We start from the raw sequence: 25,199 nt of genomic DNA, 5'->3' as shown, positions 1-25,199 counted from the left end.
AGGAACACTTCACCAACCTGAAATACTTGTTTCTGTGTTCTCTCCTGACCCGTCAAACATCTCCAGAAGGTTTTAGACAAGGGCTGGATTGTATGTGGTGGTGATGTTGGGGACAGCCCTGGCTCCAGCTGCAAATCCAGGGACAACTCACCTCTTCTGCCTTTGGAAGCCAACACTAGATTGTATGCTGATCAGGCAGTCAGCTGCCTACGGTCATGGCTGCTGTGATCCTGTGGGAGGATGTTCCACCTCTAAGAGTTACCAGATGATCAGAGGACTGGCAGATCTTCAGGCCCCCACAGCACCACTGGGAGCTGTGGCCATTGGTGGGACGGTGTCTGTCCCTGACGAGGAGCCATGAAGAAGGCTGGTCTGGAAGGTAAGTAGTACAGCCAATGCCAGAACCAAGCAGGCAGACCCTGGTGTGGGGGAGGGGTTGATGATTAGGAAGTCAGAGGAGGGTGAGAGGAAGAAGAAGAAAGACAGGAATTTCAGGTGGCTGACCCTTTCCACCGTGGGGTGTCCTTTCTTGGGCATAGGACGTTGGACATGTGGGAACCACCTATCCTGAACCTGCAGCCAGGCTATCAGGTTTTACCTTATTATGCAACACAGGCAGCTCTTTTCACTACTTTATTTTGCCCAATGGTACATGGCTTGCCTTTCACTGGTAAAACACCAGCAGGGATGTAGGGCATGGCGTCATCCTACCCTTTGGTTGAGAGTAACATACATTTCTGGCTTATGTTTCAGACATCCAGCATCAAAAGCAGCTTACTCTTTACTTTTTCATGGATGTTAATTCTAAACATTTGTTTCAAACATGAACCTTTAATTTCAACATTAATTTTATGTTAATTAGCTTTATTCCTATTCTGTAATCCAGAAGAATGAACAAACTGATTATTTCTTCTTTTATGCATGTTCACAAATTAAGCTTGAACATGCAAATCAGTGTTAGATTTCTGGCAGGGTTATATGAAATGTTCCGGTCATGAATAAATAGAAATTATTTGAATTTCAGTGAGAGCAGTGTATTTTTAAGTAGATTTGTCAATAAATGCCTCAATATTTAATGGGAGGGATAAATTTTGTACCGGCTTTTGAAATTCTCAGCTGTTATAACCATCTCTCTACTTTCAGGCCTCCATTCTAGATTTGCACTCTGGAGCACTATCAATGGGGAAACAGTTTGTTAATATTTATAGGTAAGTTCTGCTGTTTACACTTCACCCAGTTCTCCATGTGTTCTCCTGGATAGTGTCAGCAAGCTAAGAGACTGAGCTAAGCCTGATTAAGGTGTCACCAAACACCTACCCGAGATACATTTGCGGCAGGGTATCATTTGATAGTGAACAGGACTGGAACTTAGAGCTGTTTATTTCCTGTCATGAACCCAGGAGGGCATATTATATATGAAGTGCCCACCTTTATGTTAAAGAAAGATACTGACAAGCAAAATTATTAAGCAACAAACAGACAGCATTCCTAACTGAAGTTTTTATTGCTTTAGAAAAATGAAGCCAAAGGCAATTCAATGGGGTGATTAGAGGTAACTTTAATCAATAATTTGGAAGCTGGAGGGGAGAAATCAGGTACTTTGAGGCCCTTTAGAACTATTACATTTGTTTTATGGAAGAGAGCATGTAGGTTTGGAATATTTGCATGCTGTTAATTTAAAATGATATTTGCAGGTACTTTGGAGAGCAAATAAAGGATATATTTGATAAAGAAGACTTCGCACTATACAGGTAACACTGTTCAAGTATTCTGATTACTTATGTGAGTAGCAAGAATGATGATGTACATAGATATTCCTTAATTAATATTTCTCTCCTCTCCCTCTTCCTTGCACCCTCCTCTCAGTCTTCTCTTGATGTCTGTTGAGACTGTGTATATTGATCATTGTCTTATATCTGTGCATCTCTTGCTTATTTTTAAATTAGTGCGTCTCTCTAGGATTTGAGCAAGGTTATAAAGCCTGTGGAATTTGAAGCAATTGCAGTGGGTAGCAGTAACTTCAGATTTTCGATAGTTGTTAGTGTAATCCTGATCCATTCCCTGAACATTATTGATTGTTCCCTACTCACACATCTTAAAAATAGAAAAAAATGAATGGCTTTAAGTGGTATACATCACTGCTTTCAGATGGCATGTGACACATTGAAGTACTGTAGTTGATGAACAAATTTCTCTCAGTTCCATCCTTCCTTTGTTTTCATTGAAATATTTAATTTCTGACTTTTTATTGATACTAGTGGCCAGTGTTTTACATTTTGCTTTTTGTTCTTTCTAAGCTCCCATTGACATTTAGCTGCTCGTTTCTGCTTCACTGTTGTGTTGAAATCAATACCATTATGCAGGCTGTTACTCTAGCTGATTGTCTGTCAAGAAATGATAATTGTGGAATTGTTTGAAAACTCAAACCTGATACAACCTAGTCACTACTTGATGCATCATCTTTGATCCAAATCACTTTAACACTTGTATCCTGCTCTTTTGGCCATTCATCTAAATAATCTAAAAAAATTTCAACTTGATATCGAGTTGCCAGATCAATTTTATAACGATAAATGTATGAAAATTCTTATCCTGTAATAGCAGGAGGAGAAAATGATGTCAATCATGGTATTTAAATCGACCTTCCATAAACATGGTCTGAGTATAAAATGTGAACCACCTGGTTTTGGAGTAGTGTGATGCACTTTATTGAATTAACATATTCCACAAGGATACCTTTAGTTGCAGTCAAAGTGCTTTAAAACTGTCAGATTCATTGTCTTCAGTGCCCAAAAAAAGTTCATTAAATTAATTCCTAGTCATTTTGGCTATAGTGGCATTTGTAAGAACCCTACTCCAGATCACATTGGGAGCATTTGTTTTCAGAATCATTTCTTCATATCGAGTCACTTTCCTCTTCATCTATTCTGCAGTTTTTAAACAATTTGATGACACTTGGTGCTTTCAGACCATCCCATTATTTGAAGATGAAGCCACACAAAACATCTAGTGTGTGTATTTCCACTCTTTGCGAAAGATCTTTTCTTTGTCAATCCATTCCATTTGGTGCAAACATGATCCTTGAATAAGACCACAAGACATAGGAGCAGAAGTAGGCCATTCAGCAGGTGAGTCCATTCCATAAATCATTGCTGACCTCATAATTCTCAACTCCATTTTCCACTGGTTTGTTGAGGCACACATCTAGAGAACGTTAAAGCTTCTGGTGTTACTACAATGTGGGTATTAATTCTTCACAGGTGTCTCTTCAGCTTATTGTATTTCATGGGATCTGAACATGTTCCACACTGAAGAGTTGCTTACTTAGATTAGGCCACCAGACTATTACACACTTTATTGACCCATATCTCCACTGCAGCCTCATTCATCCAACCATTGTCATGAACATGCACAGAAACCCTTGCAGGAAACTTGATGTCTGGCAATGTTTTACTTTTTAAAATTACCATAGGCTTTAAATTAATTCCTTTTACCCACATGCCATACCACTGTGAATCTTGTCTTCTTGTTTCCTATTGTTTTCACCAGAATTGTTTTGAACCTATCCATTCTGCAGTTTGTCTGCTGGACATATCAGAATTGAATAACGTTTTATGTACGTCACCAATGTGACAATGAATGCTCATGTTTTTTTCTAATGACTGATGATGAATCTCTGGGAACTGGTCATTTTGCTATCAAGGTGTTTGGATAGCCTCTGAGCCATCTTGTCTCTCTGTTGCAAAGCGCAACATTTTTGTTCCATAAGGTAGTGACACAAGCCAGCTGTTGCTCTGAAATTGTTTCTGAACTCCTCAGGATATATTTTTACCATTAGTAAGTACGTATGCATTGCATTTCTGCGCACAACATAACCACCCTGACAACTTTCAAGGACCCATTCTGATCCATGCTTCTCAAGCTCAGAGCGATGGGAGGTTCTTGCTCGTTTTTGGTCTTGTTCTTCTTTTTTAAGGGCAGGTTCTTTCTTTGTTTCTTGCACCAATTTTTCACAAGCACTGAATTTTCTCAATTGTTTATGAAGTACAGAAATAGTAAAACTTTGGATGTTCAGCATTATTCCTTATTCATATTTTTGGAGTTTACATGGTTGTTACGATTTGTGTCACTGTTGCCTATTGCTTATCTCTAAACAGTTCCCTTACTTTGTGAAATTGAATGTTTATCAAAGTATATATCCAGACCCAGCACCATACTTATCTCCAAATGCTAGAAGATCAGTTGTTTGTTGTTAGTGAATGGTTATACGTTTATACAAATTACAGACCAAGATTGAGTAATGTCCTTTCAAAATATTCAGATGGACATTACAATTCAAAAATTCAGCACACCCTGCCATACCTGTGGACTGCATTTGGAAAAGGATCCCATTCTGAGAAATAATTGTAGACTACAGGACTTAGCTTTTGTTAAAACAGGGCAGCTTCATTTGTTTCCAAGTGCTGTGCACAGTAGGAAAATTCCATCTTGAAATAATCTTCATTTTACAAAAGTGTTGATAAACTCAGATGGGGAGGACAATAGAAACTAAAGTAGAAGGGGAAATTTAGTGCTTAAAAAGTATACTGTTTAATTAAATCTAATACATAGCTCAACAATGCTAATTTTGTATATCGATGGCAATCAGGCGATTGAATTAGTATGGGAAACAGGGACAGGCGTAGACCACATGTTCCCATAAGTTTACGCCACCTTCAGTATATGATTATGGATGATATTCAACTTCATAAACTGCCTGAATGCCTACTCCACATGTCCCTTAAGCCCCGGCAGTTTAAAAGTCTATCTATTCCAGCCTTGAATATTGTCAACAATGCAGCATAGACCATCCTCTGGTGAAGGGAATTCCAAAGATTCAAAGCCCTATGGATGAAGATATATTTCCTTGTCCTAGTCCTAAATGATTGACCCAGAGACTGTGCCACTGTGTTTTAGATTCCCCATCCAGGGAAAAAAGCCTGTCAATCCCTATTCTGTCAAGCTCCTTCTGAATTTGGTATGTTTCAGTGAGATCTCCTTCATTCTTCTAAACAGCAGAGAGTTTAGTTCCAGTTTACTCAACCTGTCATCATCCTTTCATCCCACGAACAAATTCAGTATATCTTTTTTGTACTGCCCCCAAGTCTTATCCTTTCTGAGCTGTGGAGACTATGCACGGTTCTTCTGATGTGGTCTCACTGAAGGTATAACAAATGTGGCAACACCTCCTTGCTTTTGTATTAAAATGTACTTGCAATAAAGGTCAGCATGTCATCTGCCCTTTTAATTGATAATTCTCTGTATTCCTTGCAAAAGCATTTCCAATTCTTTCTGAATATCAACATCTAAAAGTTTTGTAACTCTTTTTTAAAAAATAAAAACTTCTGCTTTTCCATTCATGATATCAAACTGAACAACTTGGCACTTCCCCACATTTTGCTCCAATCATAAAATTGTTGCCCACTTAACCTGTCTAGATGCCTTTGCAGACTCCTTGTGTCCTCCTCACAGCTTATATTCCACTGAGCTTTGTATTATCTGCAAACATGGGTACATTAATCTTGGTCCCTTCATCTAATATAGATTGTAAGTAGTAAAGGCCTCTATTTAATTCTTGTGGCACTCCACCAGTGGGGGGCCTTTCAACATGAAAATATCCCCTTTATTGCTACATTTTTCTCCCTGTCTACTAATCAATCCTTCATCCATATCAAAAATCCATGAACTCTCATCTTTTGTGTCAACCTTTTGGAAGGACATCTTCTTGAATACCTTTTGGTAATCCAACTATACTGCTTGACTGATTTCCCTTTATCTACCCTAAAAGTTATATCCTCAAGGAACTTGAATAAATTTGTCAAACGTGGTTCCTTTTCCGTAAAACCACATTGATGTTGTCTGATCCTAGTTTGTATTCCTGACTCATTATTAAGACTTATTCGATAATGGATACTAGCATTTTGCTAATGAGTGATATCAAGCTAACTGGCCTCAAGGGTCCTGTTTCTGTCTCCTTCCTTTCCTGGATAGTGGTGTTACACTTGTAAGCTTCCACCCTGCTGGGAAAAGAGAGTGTCTAATACAAGCACTTGTTCACAGCTAATACTCCTGAACACTAAGATATAGGCCATTTGATTCAATAGGTTTGTCAGATTTTAGACTCTTAAGTTTCTCAAATATATTTTCTCTGTTGATATTAATTAGTTTACATTCTTGGTAGTACAAACTTAGACCTTGCTAAAAGAAGAATAAAATTGAAATTTTTCATCATGTACTTATCAGAACTAGCATGTAAAGAGGTGGCTTCAAACAAGAGACATTACTTATACGGAATGAGAAGACGGTGCTGATAGGTTGGGCCAATGTTGGCATGGAGATGCAGCAGAACAGTTAACTGTCAATCTTAATTCTCACAGCAGGCAGGTAGATTCTGATTGGTTAGGGTGTTGCTGTGGGAACACAGCAGAGTTTGACTGTATCTATGACCCCATTACTGAAATGTATGTACAGTTTCTTTGCCTATGTAAAACAAGTTCCTGTGGACTTATATATGTAGCTACAAAAAAAGCAACACATTACAAGCCTGGTTGATGACCTTTAAATTGGTTTCTGATGGAACACTTAGCACAGCATGGATTTTTAATACATAATTTCCAAAGGCAAATTTAAATCTAATAGTGGATTCATTTTTGAGACTGACAAGCATGGACTGGTTGAAAATGATCAGCATGCTGCCATGTGAATGGTTAACAAGATGTGGTATTCCATACTGTCCACCTGTCATCGGGATGTACAGTATACATACCTGGCATCATGACAGCACTAAAACTCACATATAATATGACTGATTTATGCGGCAGGTAAAAAAGTCTTTTAAACATGACGACAGCACTTTGTTGGTGGAGAAAACTGCTCATGGATTGACTGCAAAGTAGTAGCATGAGACAGCTGGCTTTATTTATTTACATTTTTGAGTCAGCTTCCCCTCCCACTGTAACTTAAGGTCGACAGGAGATTGCTAAGGGCCAAATATACAACAATATACAATGAGTGATGGTTTGATCAGGGTATTCATTATCATACAGGATAGTTGTGAAATGCCATATTTCTGCATCAAGCATTCACAGTGACCCTCTTCTCTTTCTGTACAAAACGGTGTCTCATGTTTCATGTCTGTTTCTTGCATCCCAGTTCTGATGAATACAGGATGAAAGGCTTCAATTTCTTGTCTCCATTTAGCAAATTTAAGTCCTTTAAGTTCCTCACTCTTAATAACCTTCTGGGAGTCATCTGTTTCTAGTATGTAATTTGTGAGGCATCATATTTGCAAATGTTTAAGTCAAATATTATCAAAATAAGAAAATAAATTTTTCATGAGTTTGCTAATATCTCTGGATTGTGCACGTTAAATCTAAATTAATGGTGCTGGATCATTGCTGATTAATGGCATGTAGGGCAGAAAATGTTGCTATTCTTTGGGATTCAACTTTGTAATGGAAAACTTATGTTACATTTGTTGACAATGCCAGAAATTTGCCACAACATTTTGTGATATTTTATGAATCTGGTCAGCATCAAACACAGCTCCAAAAATGTTTGCTCAGTGGCTTAATTTACATTCCAAATGACTTGATCCATGTAAAATCATGCCAGAAAGTTGCCCCTATATGTTTCCAAAATCAATTTAAAACATAAATTTTGTACTTGTTTGCAAGCCTTTCTTTTCAAAAGTTTCAGAACAAAGTTTTCTATTGTTAGCAGTGTGTAAGGAAATTAGGTTCCAATACTTGACACAGTCAAGCTTGTGTAAATTTATGAAATTAAAATTGTCCTGTAAACTGTGCAATTCAAACTAGTATGATGTAAACTCTGCAGCTAAAACAATGCTTTTTCATATGCATGCATTTCATACGTTCGTCTTAATAGGAGTGACACACTCAGTGTCTTCAGTCTGTTTCATCGTTCTGTTAAATCATGGTCTCTTTAAACAACTAGTTACCAATGACTCACCTTTTGTTCAGACCACATATCTCAAGATTCTGTTCACCTCAGACACGGACAATTCGTAACAAGGTCAGCTAGGTGGACATCATAGGGTTGTTAAGCTGATCCAATCAGGGAGCCCTTGGCTAACAGATAAGAACAGAATGTCAGGCATCCTGTTGACTCTGAGAGAGCTGGATCAGTGTCAGGGACTCTCCACGTGTATAAAAGGGTGACTCGGTGACGGGATACCAGCCTCTGTGGAATTATTTCAGCCAATGTCTGCAGTTCTTGGAGAGAAGTCCCCTATGTGAAAACAGTTGAAATATTTAGTCTGTTATGATACTGGTAAATTTTAACTTGAGTCATCTGATTGTTATACAGGACACCTTTCATGGACTAAAATGATTTGTTAAAAGGAAAAAACATGGACTAAAATGGCTGCAGTGGTCACCACCTTAGATTTTGATGAAAATTAGATCATAATTTCAAAGATTCAAAAGCTTAATGATTTTAATTAATTATAAATTGATTTTTATTTTGTAGTGATGTGCGAGGGCGTATTCAGCAAGTAATAGCTGAATCATTCGGGATTGACTCGACTCGTCTGCATCTCACAAAGCCCACCTTTTTCTCAAGGATGAACAATACTGAAGCCAAGACAATGCATGATGAGTATTGGCATCCTCACATTGATAAGGTAATGGATGATGTCTTGATTTTTAATGAAAAGCTTACCAATTTATAATTAATTCATGTGTTGAATAAAGCTTCCATACTTCAGCCTGATTGAAATGTGTTGTGCAGTCCATGCTGTTCTTTAGGCTGCAGTGTTGTGTATGCAGTGTTGTAGTCTGTTTCATTACAACATCTCTTACAAGAGAACTATTAGAAACTCATACAACAAATATCGCAGAATTTTTTTTCTGAAGAAAGGTCCCGACCCAAAGCGTCAACTTTCCTGCTCCTCTGATGCTGCCTGGCCTGCTGTGTTCCTCCAGCTCCACACTGCGTTGTCTCTGACTCCAGCATCGGCAGTTCTTGCTATCTCAGAATTGAGCTGTTATTGAGAAATAAGTTGAATTTTTTTTAGATCCAATCTAAGCACAGGAGAGTTTATTGATGCTCGTTGTTTCCTTTAAAATTTAGGTGTTGTGACTGACTTGATCCTTCAGTGCAGTGTCCTGGGAAGCACTTTGTAGGAAGGTGCATGCATATTACATAGGAACATAGGAGTTAGGAGCTGGAGTAGGCAGTTCAGCTCTCCAAACCTGCTCCAACACTTAACTCCACTTGAAACCAGGACAGGATCAGCCATTACTTATTATTGAACAAGACCTGCACTGTATCTTTCTGCCTGCTGTATGGTCACGTTTACAGCTGAACAGGAGCTTTGTTGAAGCCAAAATATTGTGCTTGATATATGGTGGTTGTAGAACCGCCAACAAATATGATTTTATAGATCTTCCGGTTAAAGACAGAAGCCCTGTTTAGTAACACATTGCAGTTTTGCTGTAATGAAATATGCTGGGCTATCTAATTGATGTTTCTTATAGTGAGTTGCTTATTATCATAGAATCCCTACAGTATTAAAACAGGCCACTCAGCCCATTGAGTCCACACCAACCCTTCAAAGAGCATCCCATACAGACCCACCCCTTATTCTGTCCCTGTAACTGTGCATTTCCCATGGCTAATCCACCTTGCCTGCTCATCCCTGAACACTATGGATAATTTAGCATGGCCAATCCACCTAACCTGCACATCTTTCGACTGTGGGAGGAAGCCCATGCAGACACAGGGAGAATATGTAAGCTCCACACATGCAATTGCCCAAGGGTGGAATCAAATCCAGGTCCCTAGCGCTGTGAGGCAGTAGTGCTAACCACTGAGCCTCCATACAGCTTACGAGCCACTGTGCCACCCATGTTCAGTATTTTTACAGTATCATGAGCACAGTACTCAGTTTACTTCAGTAAATAGTGGATGTACTTTGGATTTGATTTGATTTATTGTTATAACATGTAACGAGATACAGTGGAAAGTGTTGTTTTGTGTGCTGTACAGGCGGAACGTACCATACAAAATGTGTCAGGTAGCAGAATAGAGTGCATAATACAGTGTTATGGCCACAGAAAAGGTGCAGAGAGAGAGAGAGATTGACATTAACAATTGAGAGGTCTGTTCAAAAGTCCTGGGACAAGCTGTGCTTACAATGTGACTTTGATTATTTTTCAGTGTTACAAGCACAGTGACTAAGTGCAATATTTATTAAGATAAGCAGAGTCAATGGAATTTAAAGGGGAAATGAACAAATAAATACATGATGGTTAATGCTATTACTGCTGTTGAAAACTTTGAACATATGATCTGCATTAATTAAACCTAATTCTTGCCTCAACAATAAATATCACAGTGAAACTACAGTGTAATTTTCAATTGTGCTAATGATCAAAGGGATCCAGATTTTAAAAGCTTTACTGAGGAAAGATCAATTAATTTGATATATTCTACCATAGACAATCCTGATTTAAAATGAAGGCATGTGAATGTCATACAGTTGGAAAAAGAATATTCCCAATGAAAGGCAGTCTATTAGAAACATGCCATATTGGTCATATTTCTGGAAAACTCATTTCTTGGATGATTGTTATGCAATACACGTAGGTATTATCCTTTCATTTTGAGGGCCTTTGTGGCTAACTGCATATTTGTCAAGTGTTAAACCTAGCAGTGTGCCCAAGAGTCAAAAATCTAAAGAGTTTTCATTTGTTTGGCATGGACGACACTGTTTCCTTGAAAAGACACACCCCATTTGGTTAAATCAAATTGGCACACATGGGCAGGAGATTTTTGAAGAAGGAACTTGCAGTTACTAGCTGCTATTCATGCCCTCAGTGCTTCCAATGCATTATTACAATTAACATATCACTTTAGAAGTGACGTTGGTTGTTATTTTATAGACAACTGTAGCAGCTAGTATGCACACTGCAGGATGTTGCAATCCGCAGAAGGGACGAGTAAGCCATTGATCTAATTTGGAGACTTCTTAAAAAAATTGTCACAAGACTTGGGTGTTGCTGGCGAGGCCAACATTTGTTGGCAAGCCCAAATGGCATTAGAGAAGGTGGTTCTTCAGCTTCCACCCTCCGTCTGGTGCAAGTGCACCCACAATGCTGTTAGAAGGGAAGTTCCAGGTTTTTATGCAGTAACAATGAAGAAGCACCAGTATAGTTCCAAGTCAAGATGATATGAGGTTTGGAGGGGAAACTGCAGGCAGTGGTGGTCCTTGCATCTGTTGCTCTTGTCCTTTTCCAGAGGTCACAGGTTTGGAAGGTACTGTTGTAGGAGTCTTGGTGAGTTGCTGCAGTGCATCTTCTATATAGTGCACATCATGACCACCGTGTGTCAATGGTGCAAGGGGTGAATGAAAGTTGATGGGAGGAGTGCCAGGAAAGTGGACTGCTTTGCTGTGGATAGTGTTCACCACCTTTAGAGTTGTTTGGAGCTGTACACATCCAGGCAAGTGGAGAATGTGCTGTCACACTTTTAATTAGTACAGTGTAGCTGGTGGGCAGCCTCTGGGAAGTCAGGAGGTGAGCTAATCGCCACAGAAGTTCCAGTTTCTGACCATTTCTTATAGCCACAGTACTTATATGGCTGAAACAAAAACAGAAACTGCTGGGGAAACTCAACAGGTCTGACAGCATCTGTGGGAAGAAAGCACAGTTAATGTAGAGTCCAGGGACTCTTCATCACTTGCTGAGTTTCTCCAGAAATTTCTGTTTTTGTTTCAGATCTCAAGCATTAGCAGTTCTTTGTTTTATTTATATGGCTGATCCAGTTCAACTTCTGGCCAGTGTTTACACCTCGGACATTGATTGTGAAGGATTTAGCTATGGTAGTGCCATTGGAAAGGCCAGGGGCAATGTGTGATTTTCTCCTATTGGAGAAGATCATTACTTGGCACTTGTGGAGTGGAAATGTTATTTATCACTTTACGTGTCAACACTGCCCAAGTCTTGTCACATGCTGTAGAGAGAAACCAGAGCTGACGTTCTTCAGAACGGGGTTTGACTTCTTAAGTTCTGAAGAAGGGTCACTGGACCTGAAACGTTAACTCTGTTTTCTCTCCATAGATGCTGCCAGACCTGCTGAGTCTTTCCAGCAGTTTCTGTTTCTGTTTTTGTTTCTGATTTCCAGCATCCAAAGTTGGTTTGGTTTTTTTTTGTTTAAGTCCAAGTCTTGCTGCATGTTGACATGGTCTGATTCAGCACTTGAAGTGTTGAGAATGATGCTGAGCATTATGCGATCTTCAGTGAGCATCCTCACTTGTGAATTTATGATGGCGGGTAAGTTAATGGTGAATCAGCAGAAGATGGTTAAGCTGAGGACATTCCCCTGAAAACTGCTACAGTGATATCCTGGGACTGAGACAATTTAGGGCCTGTGCATCTTTACTGCTGGAACCAAACCAGACAAACCCTCACCTTCTATCAGCACAAGGCACAAATAACTTTTCCACAACTTAAACAGGTATGGCTACTCTTTCTGGTACAAGATCAAACACAGAGAATGCTGGAGAAACTCAACAGGTCGGGCAGCTTCCATCCATGAAGAGAGAAACAGAGTTAATGTTTCCAGTCTGATATGACTCTCCATCCCTCCATCTTACTGAAGCATCTCTGTATCCTCCTCGGAGCATATCCTCCCATCTAGCTTTGTGTCATCTGCAAATTTGGAGATGTTACATCTAGATCTCTCATCTAAATCATTAATATATACTGTGAATGGCTGGTATCCAAACACTGATCCCTGCAGTATCCCACTGGTCATGCTTGCTACTTGGAAGCGTTATAACAAATTCTTCAGCCTTTGATGTATTTTCTAGTTTGTTGACACAAGCCAGTAGGATTTTGAAGAAGGGTCATATTGGACACAAAACAGTAACTCTGTTTCCATCTCCACTGCTGGCTAACCTGCTGAGTTTTTCTGGCAATTTCTATTTTATACATATTTGCAAGGATTTTTTTTCACATGGCAGAATGTATTTCTTTTCAGTCTGATGATGTGTTTTGTGGCGGCTTTTATTAGGTGGCGAGAGGTTCCCCCCCTCCCCTCCTAGGGACATGAAATACTGTCCATTGGTTTTTGAATGGAAACAATGGACTGTACAGAGTAGGTAGTAGTTGTCTGGCTATAGGGGTGCATGGAGGGGAAGGTGAGATGGCAGTGGGGTTGGATGCAGGGCATTGTTAAAGGGGTGAGGGTAAGGCGAAGGGACCTTTTTAAAGCAGTCTTAGGAGCTGTGCTGCTGTCATCTGCCCCTGCAGTCCTCCCAAACTGGTTCATGGCTCACAAACTGCAGTGAAGCTACATCCTGCAGGAAAAGCCTGAACTGGCCAAAGCTACATGTCAGCTGGGAATGCAGTTTACAAACCACAAAACAGCCTGTATCACAAAATATGTCGCATGGAAGAAATTCCAGACTTTGTTTTCGGCAGAGGATTTCTGTCGACGTGAATAGTCTCAACTCCCAGTGATAAGGCTGAGGAAGAACAATGCTTAATTTTGAGGTTGAAACATATTAAGATTGGCAAAAGTGGGGTTTAAGAATTGGAAGCAGCCAGGTCAGGGTTAAGCCTGGGAGCCGGCAATATGTGAAACCTGTCTTGGTAAAGAATAAAAGGCAGGGCTTCATCTCCAGGGCCTGGACCATTTATGGAGTCGGCTTGTCTCTTAGTTCTGTTGCATCAGCTATTATGATGGTGGCTGGGACATGGCAATTGTAAAGGCACAGAATTGGTTGTGTTTACCTCTTGAAATAACGTGGCACCACGTACTTGAGGTTAGGCATATTCATATTGGTAAGCTAAAGAGAAATATTTCGTCTGGTCGATGTTGAACATTAGAACTTTGCCACTAAAGTGTATGCCTTTTGGGTGCATGTTGCTCTCGGAACATTTTAGTGAGTGCTCGTGGTAGAGCCCCACAAGGGAACAGGCAATTCTGGATTTGGTTACATGCAATGAGACTTGATTGGGGATCTTAAGATGAAGGAAGCCCGAGGGCCACAATCTGATGGAATTCACCCTGCAGTTTGAGAGAGAGAAGCTGGAATCAGATGCAGTGGTATCACAATTCAGTAAAGGTAACAACAAAGACATGAGGGAGGAGCTGATGCAGAGTTGTTTGGCAGAGGAGCCTAGCAGGAAAGATGGTGGAGCAGCAATGGCAAGAGTTTCTGGAGGTAATTCAGGAGGTGCAGCAAAAACTCATCCCAAGGAAGAAGCAACATACTAAGGGGAGGGTGAGGCAACCATGGCTAATGAGGGAAGTCAGGGACACCATAAAAGCAAAAGAAAAAGCATACAATTTGCTGAAGGTTAGTAGGAAGCCAGAGGATTGGGAAACCTTCAAAAACTAGCAGTGGACAACTAAAAAGGCAGTAAGGGGGGGAAAGATGAAATATGCAGGTAAGCTAACTTGTAATCTGAAAGAAGGTTGCAAGAGATTTTTTTAAGTAGATATCTAGTAGGTAAGGGAAAGGCAAGAATGGACATTGGACTGCTGGAAAATGAGGCTGGAGAGGTAGAGGGGTATCAAAGAAATGGTGGATAAACCAATAGGTACTTTGCATCAGTTTTCATGGTGGAAGACACCAGCAACATATCCAGCACTTCAAGAGAGTCAGGGAGCAGAGGTGAGTGTGGTGGCCCTTAATAAGGAGGTGCTGGGGTAGCTGAAAGGTCTGAATGTGGATAAATCACCTGGACCAGAGGGACTACACCCCACTGTTCTGAAGGAGATAGCTGAGGAGATTATTGAGGCATTGCTGGAGGCATCTTTCAGGAATTACTGGCACCAGAGAGGTCCCAGAAAATGCTTTATGTAACACAGAAGGGAGGGAGGCAGAAGATAGGAAATTATTGCTGGTTAGCCTGACCTCGGCTGCTGGTAAGATTTTAGAGTCCATTATTAAGGATGAGATTGTGGAGTACTTGGAAGTGCATGAGTCAACACAGCTTCATCAAGGGAAGGTCATGCCTGACAAATCTGTTAGAATTCTTAGAAGAGATAACAAGCAAGTTAGACAAAGGAGAGCCAGTGGATGTGACCTATTTGCATTTCCAGAAGGCCTTTGACAAGATGTCATACAGAAGGCTGCAAAATAAGATAAGAGGCTATGGTGTCAGGGGCAAGGTGCTCACCTGGATAAGAGGATTGGCTGACTGGCAGAAAGCAGAGAGTAGGGATAAAGGGTCTTTATCAGAATGGCAGCTGGTGACTAGTGGAGTTCCGCAAGGGTCAGTGTTGGGACCATTAAGTATACGTAAGACAGAGATAGATTGGTCTTGAATAATAAGAGGATCATGGGTTACAGGCAGACAATGTAGTTGAGAAGCATGTCAGCCAGGATCGAATGGCTGAGCAAATTCGATAGGGCGAATGACGTCATACTGTTCCTATATTCTATGGTCTTAGACCATATTCTGTGGTCTAAGACCCAGATATAACATCAAGGACCTCTCATAATACTTTCCCACTGTCCTTAAGATAAATACTTCACTCAGTAAGTAGTACTTCCACAGACACTTTAGCAAACAATTCATGATATCTAACATTCATTTTATAGTCTTATTTGGGCGTTGTGGTAGCATTGTGGATTTATATGAAATATCTTCAATATAAATGCTAAATTTGTTTTATCCTTATTCATTTTTGACTGGGATGATGAGCTTTCCTTGAAAAATTTTATTGGAAGAAAAGTTAAATGCAGAACTCCCGTTCTTATTACAAGAGAAATGGTATGTTAAAATTAGTTCTGATAAATAAGCCTATGTTTTTGAACTTCAAGCTGCAATTCTGAAAGAGTAATCAAGGAAAACAGTTCTTTTGTAGTTGAAAAGTTGTTTAGTATAAATTGTGATCACAGCTCCTTCTATAATCTTGCAACATGCTGCTATAATCTCAGTCCAACATAAGGTACAAGCTAATATTGTTGACCATTGAACCAAGCCTGTCTAAAGATATCGGGGATTAGGAAAATACAATCAAAATCTTTATCAATTAGGAATATCATTGGTGTCATACTCATGCATATGATTCTTGTCAGGAGTAAGGTACGTGCCAGTTCCATCTATCCCCTTCCAGTCTAAAATAATTCTTGGTTTTACTTTGAGCTAAAACAGTGGCAGGCTGGCACAGTCCATTCTATTATTTTCAATTAGATTGTTCCTCTTATGTATGCACTTAGCACATTCCAATTTTTGTCACGCCTAATAAACTCAATGTTTGCAATCAGTACTTGAAGGCCAGGCTAGAGCCAGTTGCCCTATTTGTCAAAGGATGTCAAAGAAACAAAGATCTTGTCCACTGACACTATTTGATGTCCATGTTCTGTAATTCTCCTTTCCTTACTCAAATGCTATCTGTAGTTTACTCCTTAGATTTATTGAAGTCAGAACACCAAATGCACTGCAGCAAGTGTGGCAATCTTTTTGTCGTGACTTCATTTCAAAACTGTCGGCATCATCAGCTTCTCTGGGTAAACAATGTAAAATTTGCTGGTGAGAGTACAAAGTTAACATACCTCAAAATGATGAGACCAAATTATATGCACCAAAAGTGCATGTTTGAATATTTTCTAAATCCTTAGAATAATCAGATATTTGAATGAAGGCAACTAATCTAAAAAAGCTGGCATGGGTACAATCACAACATTTAAAAGACATCGGGACAGGTACATGAGTAGGAAATGCCAAATGCAAGCAAATGGGATAGTTCAGTTTCGAAAACCTGGTTGACATGGACGAGTTGGGCTGAAGGGCCTGTTTCTGTGCTGTATGATTTTCTGACTCTATAACAGCCCACAAAAAGTCAGTCTATCTAGATTTAAAATGTAAAATAATAAATACAGGAATGAGTATTTGAAAGCTTTTGGAAAGATTGTAGTGAATTAAGATATCTAGGATGGAATTTTCCCAGCCCTTGAATGACATGGGCAAATCACTTGGCAAATATAGTGAGATGAGAAAAACGTGGTTTTTGATGCTGAGAAAACAAAAGTGCTCTTTTCCAACCAAGGTTTTACCAGTGAGTTGAGAATTGTGCTAGTGAACAACAAGGCGTCAATTTGCATGTATTAACATCTCATTATAACCTATTCTCACCTTGTTTATATGCAATTTGCTATTCTCCCCACAATGGAGGAGAGACATTGTCATAACAATTTCTGATATAAAGTCTGACTAGATACCTAGTGGCTCGAGGTCATTGCTTGCCTCTCCAGACCTCCATCTTGACCAGCAGTCTCCAACATCTCTGGGCACGCTCCATGTTCACTGACTGCCTGCATCCTTCATCCATGGAGATTAGCATTGGATACGCATCAGCCACTCACATCGTCAGGGCTCATCTCCGAATCACTTAGAATGCTGTTCTCTGCTTCACTAGTGCAGTTTGACTACACCAATGCATAATATTGCAATGCTTCTGCCAGGCCACTTTGTGTATCTACCTCAAGATCCTGACCAAGGTGTGTCTCAGAGCTCTTAATTTGCTCTTAACACTGATTCAATTTGTGCCTTCTTTGGTACTGATGGCATTGCTGCCTTGTTGTGCTTTGCCTTTTTACATACTGTTCGCTCATTCAGAATGTACATCCTTGCCGTCTTGCCTTGCCTTTTAGCACAGACATGAAGCTAGGCAGGTGTCATGTTTGTCAGCATTGATCAGTGAAGGGGAAAGTGATGTTTCTTTATGGCACTGTACTACCTCAATATTGCACCTACAGCTTGTGTGGCAAACATCCTGCCTGTACTTCAACCAAAAAGCCATGTCTGGAAGTTTAAGGGAGTAGTTCTCAGTCAAGTCAAAGGGGTCTGCTGTCAGTCAGAGGGTACTAGCACATCCAAAATAGTCCAGAGAATTGTACATTGTCAGTTAGGTGTTTGGTTGGTCAGAGTCAGGGACTGTATATCATTATAGGCCCATATAGCCAGTCCAGAGATTAATTGTAGGTCAGTCAGGAGCTCAATAGAAATTAATCGGGGGTCTGGTCACTCATCACTTGGAGCTATCTTTCCAATTTGATCAGCAGGATGGACCAGATCACTCCTGGTCTGTTCGTTCACTGAAAATCAAGGGGTTTATTAGGGGCCACTGCTGTGGTGGGTTTGGGAGCAGTCAGTTGTGGGGATGAAAGACAGCGTGTTGCAATGCAGAGCAGACAATAATCGTTAATGGGGGCACCTCACCAGATAAAGGTGGGATACAGTAGACCAAGGTGGAGAGGGTAGTCATTGACAATCATGTTTGTGAGGTCACCGCCCCTAACCCCTTTGTCACCTTGCACTCCCCCTAGTGGGTAGAACAATGGAGTGCAGGCCTCTATCATTTTATCCTGCAGACACTGAGTGTTTGCACCTGACTGTCCATGGCAGCTGCCAAACTGTTGATGCAGACGGAGTGGTACAGATGGCACTGCTGGTCTCTATCAAACTTCAGTCCAGTGTCTTGGTCAAACCCAACCTGCTGCTCCTCTGTCTGCTTGAATGAAGTTATGAATGGACCATACAGCATGGTGGCTCAGTGGTTAGCACCTCTGCCTCACAGCGCCAGGGACCCAGGTTCGATTCCACCCTTGGGTGACTGTCTGTGTGGAGTTTGTGCATTCTCCCCGTGTCTGCATGGCTTTGCTCCGGTTTCCTCCCACAGTCCAAAGATGCCCAGGCTCGGTTGATTGGCTGTGCTAAATTGCCCATAGTGTTCAGGGATGTGTAGGCTAGGTGGGTTAATGGGGGATGGGTCTGGGTGAGATGCTGTAAGGATCAGTGTGGACTTGTTGGGCCGAAGGGCCTGTTTCCACACTGTAGGGATTTTATGATCACACTTATAGGGTGCTCTGTTGCCTGAATCTGAGGAGGTGTTGAGTCTCCAGCAGTCCTCCGACTGCTAGCACCCTGGCATTTCTCCTTTAGCCGGGTGTTGGGTTGTACTCCTGATTCTCTTCTAGATAGAGTGCCTGCCAAAGTATCAGTATCTGAGTTGGTGGAGGTGCAGGAACCAGCCTTCCCAGTGAAGGCTCTCAGGGATCTGTGGCTTCTTCCTCAGAGGTGAATAAGCAGATAATGCCCTGAGGAGCTGGTCTCTTTAGGGTGGAAACCATGTGGATGCTGCTAATGCCTGCAGGAAATGAGAGAATAATTTGTGAAATAGGGGCAGAAGCTTGAGCTTGGTGAGAATACATTCACAGTGCTGGGAATGGGAGAGCAGCACAGCACTAGATAGCGAATCTAGTTTCATTGCTGGAACATGGAGGTCTCAACATCAGCACATGAATGGTCTCTATCCTCTCCCATTAAGGTTAGGATTCTCTCCTCATGGAGGGGTGAGGAGAACAATATCGGTTGCTCCACCACCTGTCTTGGCTCTCTCTGGCCTACTGTGGGCTGATTTCATCTGGAATGAGACAAAGAGAGCGATTTGAGGGAGATGAAAGTGGCTGGCTCAGCTCTTAGTTTTGATTCAGTTGGAGCAATGTTGATGAAGTGTCCTGATTATGTGAATAAGAAGCAGAGAGAACATGCAGAGGTATTGATGTTTGTTGTGGTGATGGTGAAGGTGGGTGGGGGCTGGAGGTTTGTGGTGAGACCAAATGAGGAAATATGCAATAGTGAAAATAGTAGACCATGAGTCTTGGTAGGAGGTGGAGGCAGAAATAGAACAGAGTAAAATTGAAATCAATGGGTAACAGGGGGCAAGCACAAGCTGCTTTGAGACATACCTGGCACTTAGGAAGATGTGTCCGTCATTTCAGCTCCAGGAAATCTCTGCAGGAGTTCCTCAGGGTAGTGTCCTAGGCTCAACCATCTTCAGCTGCTTCATCAATGACTTTGCCTCTATCTTAAGATCAGAAGCGGAGATATTTGCCGATGATTGCACAATGTTCAGCACCATTCGCGATTCCTTAGATACTGAAGCAGTCCGTGTTCAGATACAACAAGATCTGGACAATATTCAAGTAACATTCATGCCACACAAATGCCAGGCAATGACCGTTTCCAATGAGAGGCAATCTAATCACTGCCCTTGACATTGAATGGTGTTACTATCACTGAAAATGCCACTATCTTGGGGCTACCATTGACCACAAACTCAACTGGACTCACCACATTAATACAGCAGGTCAGAAATTAGGAATACTGTGGTGAGTAATGCACCTCCTGACTCCCCAAAGCCTGTCCACCATCTATGAGGCACAAGTCAGGGGGGTGATGGAATATTCATCACTTGCCTGGATGATGTCAGGGGGATGATGGAATATTCATCAGTTGCCTGGATGAGTGCAGTTCCAGCAGCACTCAAGCAGCTTGACACCATCCAGGATAAAGGAGCCCACTGGATTGATACTGCATCCACTCCCTCCATCACCAACACTCACTAGCAGCAGTGTGTACTATCTATAAGATGCACTGCAGAAGTTCATGAAAGATCCTTAGACAGCACCTTCAAAATCCACAATCACTTCCATCTAGAAGGACAAGGGCATCAGATACATGGGAACACTACCACCTACAAATTCTCCTCCCAGCCACTCCTCATCCTGATTTGAAAATATTTTGCCGTTCCTTCACTGTTGCTGGTTCAAAATCCTGGAATTCCTTCGCTAAGGGCATTGTGGGTCAACCTACAGCACAAGGACTTCAGTGGTTCAAAATGTCAACTCATCACCACCTTCTCAAGGGTAACTGGAGACGGGCAATAAATGCTGGCCAGCCAGTGATGCCCACATCCCACAAGTGAGTTTTAAAAAAAGGTAGAGTTGAAGTGAGTGTAAGGTAGCAGAGAGAAGATGATGTCACTTTTCCTGATGAAGTACAGAAAGTCATTAATGTATTGGTGGACATTTATCTGAACAGACCAAACTGGTCTGGTGTCAACTTCAGACCAGGCTGGCAGGATCTGGTATCCTGGTCTCCAGTGGCAGATCTAAGGAAAGGATGGCCGTTCTGTCCACTGTCTCTGCAATCCACCAGGACCTCCAGGCCTTTGATGGTGAAGCAAAGTACCAATTTCCCTTTCTTAGCCATGTGTTTCAGAATTGTGCAGCAATACAATGTGAAAGGTGGCTCATGGTTTTCGGTGTTTGACCTGGTACACAACAGAGTTAAAAATACGGCACCAACGGTGCAAACTCGGAAGATCCCAGCAGTAACAAGGACTTTCTTTACTGGTGAGTAAAAGATACTGAGAGCAATACCTTAGAGATGTGGTGCATTCATAATAGGAGAGGAATGGAAAATTGGTTTTGGTTTTGGTAAATTCCAGCCTCTGCTGTTTGAAAATTTGATTATGCAAGTTGCTTCATATTTTGTACATGTCAGTGCTGGAAGTTAGTGTGTTAGTTAGAGAAATTGTAAGATATATGTAGCATTCAATATCTATGGATTATATGCACTTTTTATTGGTAACAACAGAGACATTGACCCTTAAGAAACATGTGGAAATATAGTTGCCAAGGGTAATTGGGATCACAAGAGGCAATCCTCTCTGTGATTGCTGTTTCTCAAATGAGTTTCTTCTTTGATTTTCAAGCAAAACAGAATCTGGGAGTTTCTGCTTGGTTTTGTTAATGAGTAACATTAGCTTTTCAATATCTGATCAAATTAACTGCCAAGGTTAAATATGCAGCCTTATGACTTAATCTCTTCATTGTCGCAGATGTAAATTCCAAATGTTACAGCCATTTGAGGGTTCCTTTAAAATAAACCTACAAGCTGATTGCATTTCCCAGCAGTTTTATCTGTCTATCAGTGTCAAAGGTATAATTATGATTCCGTGTTTTGAGTTAATAAGTATTTTTTGGACTGGACAGCCTAACGTTGTTCTAATTGCTAAGTAATATCCTGGAAGGGTAACATTTGGGAAATTATAATTATATGCTATTTGCAATTATTCTTCCTTGATTACTTAAATAATTCATTTGATAGCCGTGGTTCAATATATATGTAAATCTCAAGGATTTGTAATCAGATTCCATATTAAGGTTTTGAATTCTGTTTTATTCTGATTTGTCCGTGAGCTGTAATAAATTAACTGTCGACATAGACAGACTGTTGAGATTGCTGTTAGATCTGTGCCAGGGATTAAAACAACTTTTTATTTTTGAGGACTCCTCTTGAGATTTCTTGGGGACTACTTTTTGGTCTTCAGGAATCCTTTTTTCATTCTCACTAATTCCTTTATGTGGTGATGCAGACACATTTCACACCACCTTCTGTGATGGCGTTGGTACATGGAGGATTGGGTGGGTGGTCTCTCACAGAAGTGGAATTAGAAGAATTCATCAAAATTCCAACAATCTTTTAAACTTAAAATGCAACATACAAAGAAGGCATTTTTCTTAAATGCCTTAGTAGCAATTTTTCATGAAATAAAACTGTTCAATATTAATAATTTAATTGACATGCTGTTCTTGGCAATCGTATCCACTACACTTCCCCAATTTAGTAGCTGTGGATCCCCTTCAGCATTAATTTAGAGACTCAATATTAATTTTTGACACATCCATGACCTTGATTTTCTTGTTCCCAGTTAGATCAGTAGTCCGTTGTTGAAAGGTTTAGAACTGCTTTCTCCCATTGGTGACGACACTCTCTCCTTTCAGATCATTTCTTCCCTTTGTAGACACTTTCCACCCTTTGCAGCACCTCTCTGCAATTTGCATATTCTTTGTACCCTTTTCAATGTTTCCTCTCAATTTTGGAGCCGTACTCCACCCTTTGAAGCCCCTCTTCTCTCTTTGTAGTTATTCACTGACATTTATGTAATAAACATGAAAGAGTTATTAGTTAAAAGATAGATTAAAGTAGGTAAGGAAAAAAGTACTTAATGTTGAAAGTAAGAGCAGTCACTATGATAATAGGTTGGCTAATGTGGTGCAGTTATTTAACTATAGACCGGTGAGCCTTACGTTAGTGGTGGATAATTGATGCAGAGGATACTGAGGGACAGGATTTGTATGCATTTGGAAAGGCAAGGACTGATTAGGGATAGTCAGCATGGCTTTGTGCATGGGAACTCATGTCTCACTATCTTGATTGAGTTTTTTGAAGAGGTGACAAAGAAGATTGATGAAGGCAGAACGATTGATATTGTCTACATGGATTTTAGCAAGGTGTTTGACAAGGTTCTGCATAGTAGACTGGTTAGTAAGGTTAGATCACATGGGATGAAGTGGGAGCTAGTCAATTGGATACAAAAGTTGCTTGATGGTTTGAGACAGAGGGTGATGATAGAGGGTTGCTTTTTGGACTGGAGGCCTGTGACCAGCGATGTGCCACGAGGTTTGGTGCTGGGCTCACTGCTTTTCACCGTTTACAAAAATTATTTGGATGTGAATATAGGAAGAATGGTTCGTAAGTTTTCAGATGATACCAAAATTGGTGATCTAGTGGATATTGAAGATTATCTTAGAGTACAGTGGGTACTTGATCAGATGGGCCAATGGTCCGAGGAGTGGCAGATGGAATATAATTTAGATAAATGTGAGGTGCTGCATTTTGGTAAAGCAAACCAGGGCAGGACTTATATAGTTAGTAGAAGGGCCTTAGGAAGTGTTGCCACACAGATACCTAGGGGTGCAGGTGCATAATTCCTTGAACGTGGAGTCGCAGATAGATTGGGTGGCAAAGAAGACGTTTGGCATGCTTGCCTTCATTGGTTAGAACATTGAGTTTAGGAGTTGGGATGTCATGTTGTGGCTGTACAGGACATTGGTGAGGCCTCTTTTAGAATACTTTGTATAATTCTATAGGAAGGATTTTGTTAAACTTGACAGGGTACAGAAAAGATTTACGAGAATGTTGCTGGGACTGGAAGGTTTGAGCTTTAGGGAGAGGCTGAACGGTCTGGGGCTTTTTTCCACCGGAGCGTCGGAGACTGAGGGGTGACCCTATAGAGGTTTATAAAACATGAGGGGCTTGGATAGGGTGAATAGCTACAGTCTTTTCCCCTGGGTGGGGGAGTTCACAGCTAGAGGACATGGGTTTAAGGTGAGAGGGGAAAGATTTTAAAAAGGACCTTGAGGGGTTACTTCTTCATGCAGAGGCTGGTGAGTGTATGGAATGAGCAGCTGGTGGAAGTGGTAGAGCCGGGCACAATATAACATTTAAAAGGCATTAAATTGTAAAATTTAAAAGGCATCTGGATGGGTATATGAATAGAAAGGGGTTAGAAGGATGTGGGCCAAACGCCAACAAATTGGTCAGATTGGGATGTCTGATTGGTGCGGGTGAGTTGGACTGAAGGCTCAGTTCCATGTTGTAGGACTATGATTGTGTGCCTATCATTTCTTGACGTTTCCCTTTCTGACATGAAGGGATTGAAACCTGAAGTAAGATTCAACAGCTGTGTTGGCTTCTATGGTTGAATAGTTAGTTTTTGTTTATATGGTAGACCCATCAGGTCAACAGGAATTTGGAGAGGTTGAGAGAGAGGTTTCTTGTTCCTCGCTAGTTACAGCAGACACAGCATTTGCAGATTGCTGGGGCTTGTTTCAGTAGAATAGCTGTTGATTTCTGAAAGCCTTTATCCTTGTCCTCCCTTCCACCAAATATCCTCTCTGATGATATCTTTTAAAATTTTTCCAAGGGGTTTTGCACAAAATGGCTTTCAAACCCTGTCTTTATTACAAGCAAAGGAAAATAGCTGCTATGTTAATCTCCATGAGCCATTGTTCGACTGGTCAAAAGAGTTAATTATGTTACTGTCTTTTTCTCTGCTGTATTCTCACAGGAACTTTGAATTCTCACACCTTGAGAAGGACCTACTGTGTATTTTTCACGATTAATCAAGTTCTAAATGTCTCATTGTGGTTGATGCCAAGATAACACAATTTTGTCGGCTTTAGACCAGTCCAATGTAACAAATGGTTGTCTGCTGTGACTCCTACTTTGAAAGTACATTATGCATTTTAAAGCAAAAATGCTATCCCATTTGTTTTTTTTCCTAAGTCTGTAAAATTAGAACCGTACAGTTGTGACAGTGCGAGAGAGAGGGAAAGAGAATAGGTGGACACCGACGAAGAAGTCACTGTGACAGAACATCCAGATGCCATCCACTCTCGAAGTTCATACTTTGATATTTGTAGATATGGTGTAATGTTGTAAGTCAAAAGCTTACAGGAAAAAGGTGCTAAAATTGGCTAAAAT

The 25,199-nt window shown here is 40.7% G+C and overlaps 1 protein-coding gene across 2 annotated transcripts in view; it reads left to right on the top strand.

Moving 5' to 3' along the window:
• uts2r2 (urotensin-2 receptor 2) overlaps positions 1–25,199 on the top strand; it is a 128,601-nt gene that overhangs the window by 67,989 nt on the left and 35,413 nt on the right. For both annotated transcript variants that reach the window (XR_007264556.1, XM_048610792.1), the window contains exons 5-7: positions 1,144–1,208; positions 1,695–1,751; positions 8,530–8,683. Coding sequence is in view for 1 of the 2 variants with exons in the window: in XM_048610792.1 (XP_048466749.1) it covers positions 1,144–1,208; positions 1,695–1,751; positions 8,530–8,683 (276 nt within the window). In the remaining variant the exon portion in view is untranslated. The remainder of the gene's footprint in view (positions 1–1,143; positions 1,209–1,694; positions 1,752–8,529; positions 8,684–25,199) is intronic.

Source organism: Rhincodon typus, chromosome 23 (genome assembly GCF_021869965.1).
Source record: "Rhincodon typus isolate 14 chromosome 23, sRhiTyp1.1, whole genome shotgun sequence".
Classification (NCBI taxonomy): Eukaryota; Metazoa; Chordata; class Chondrichthyes; order Orectolobiformes; family Rhincodontidae; genus Rhincodon; species Rhincodon typus.
The sequence above is the reverse complement of the archived record's forward strand: the minus strand, read 5'-3'. Positions and strand labels throughout refer to the sequence as shown.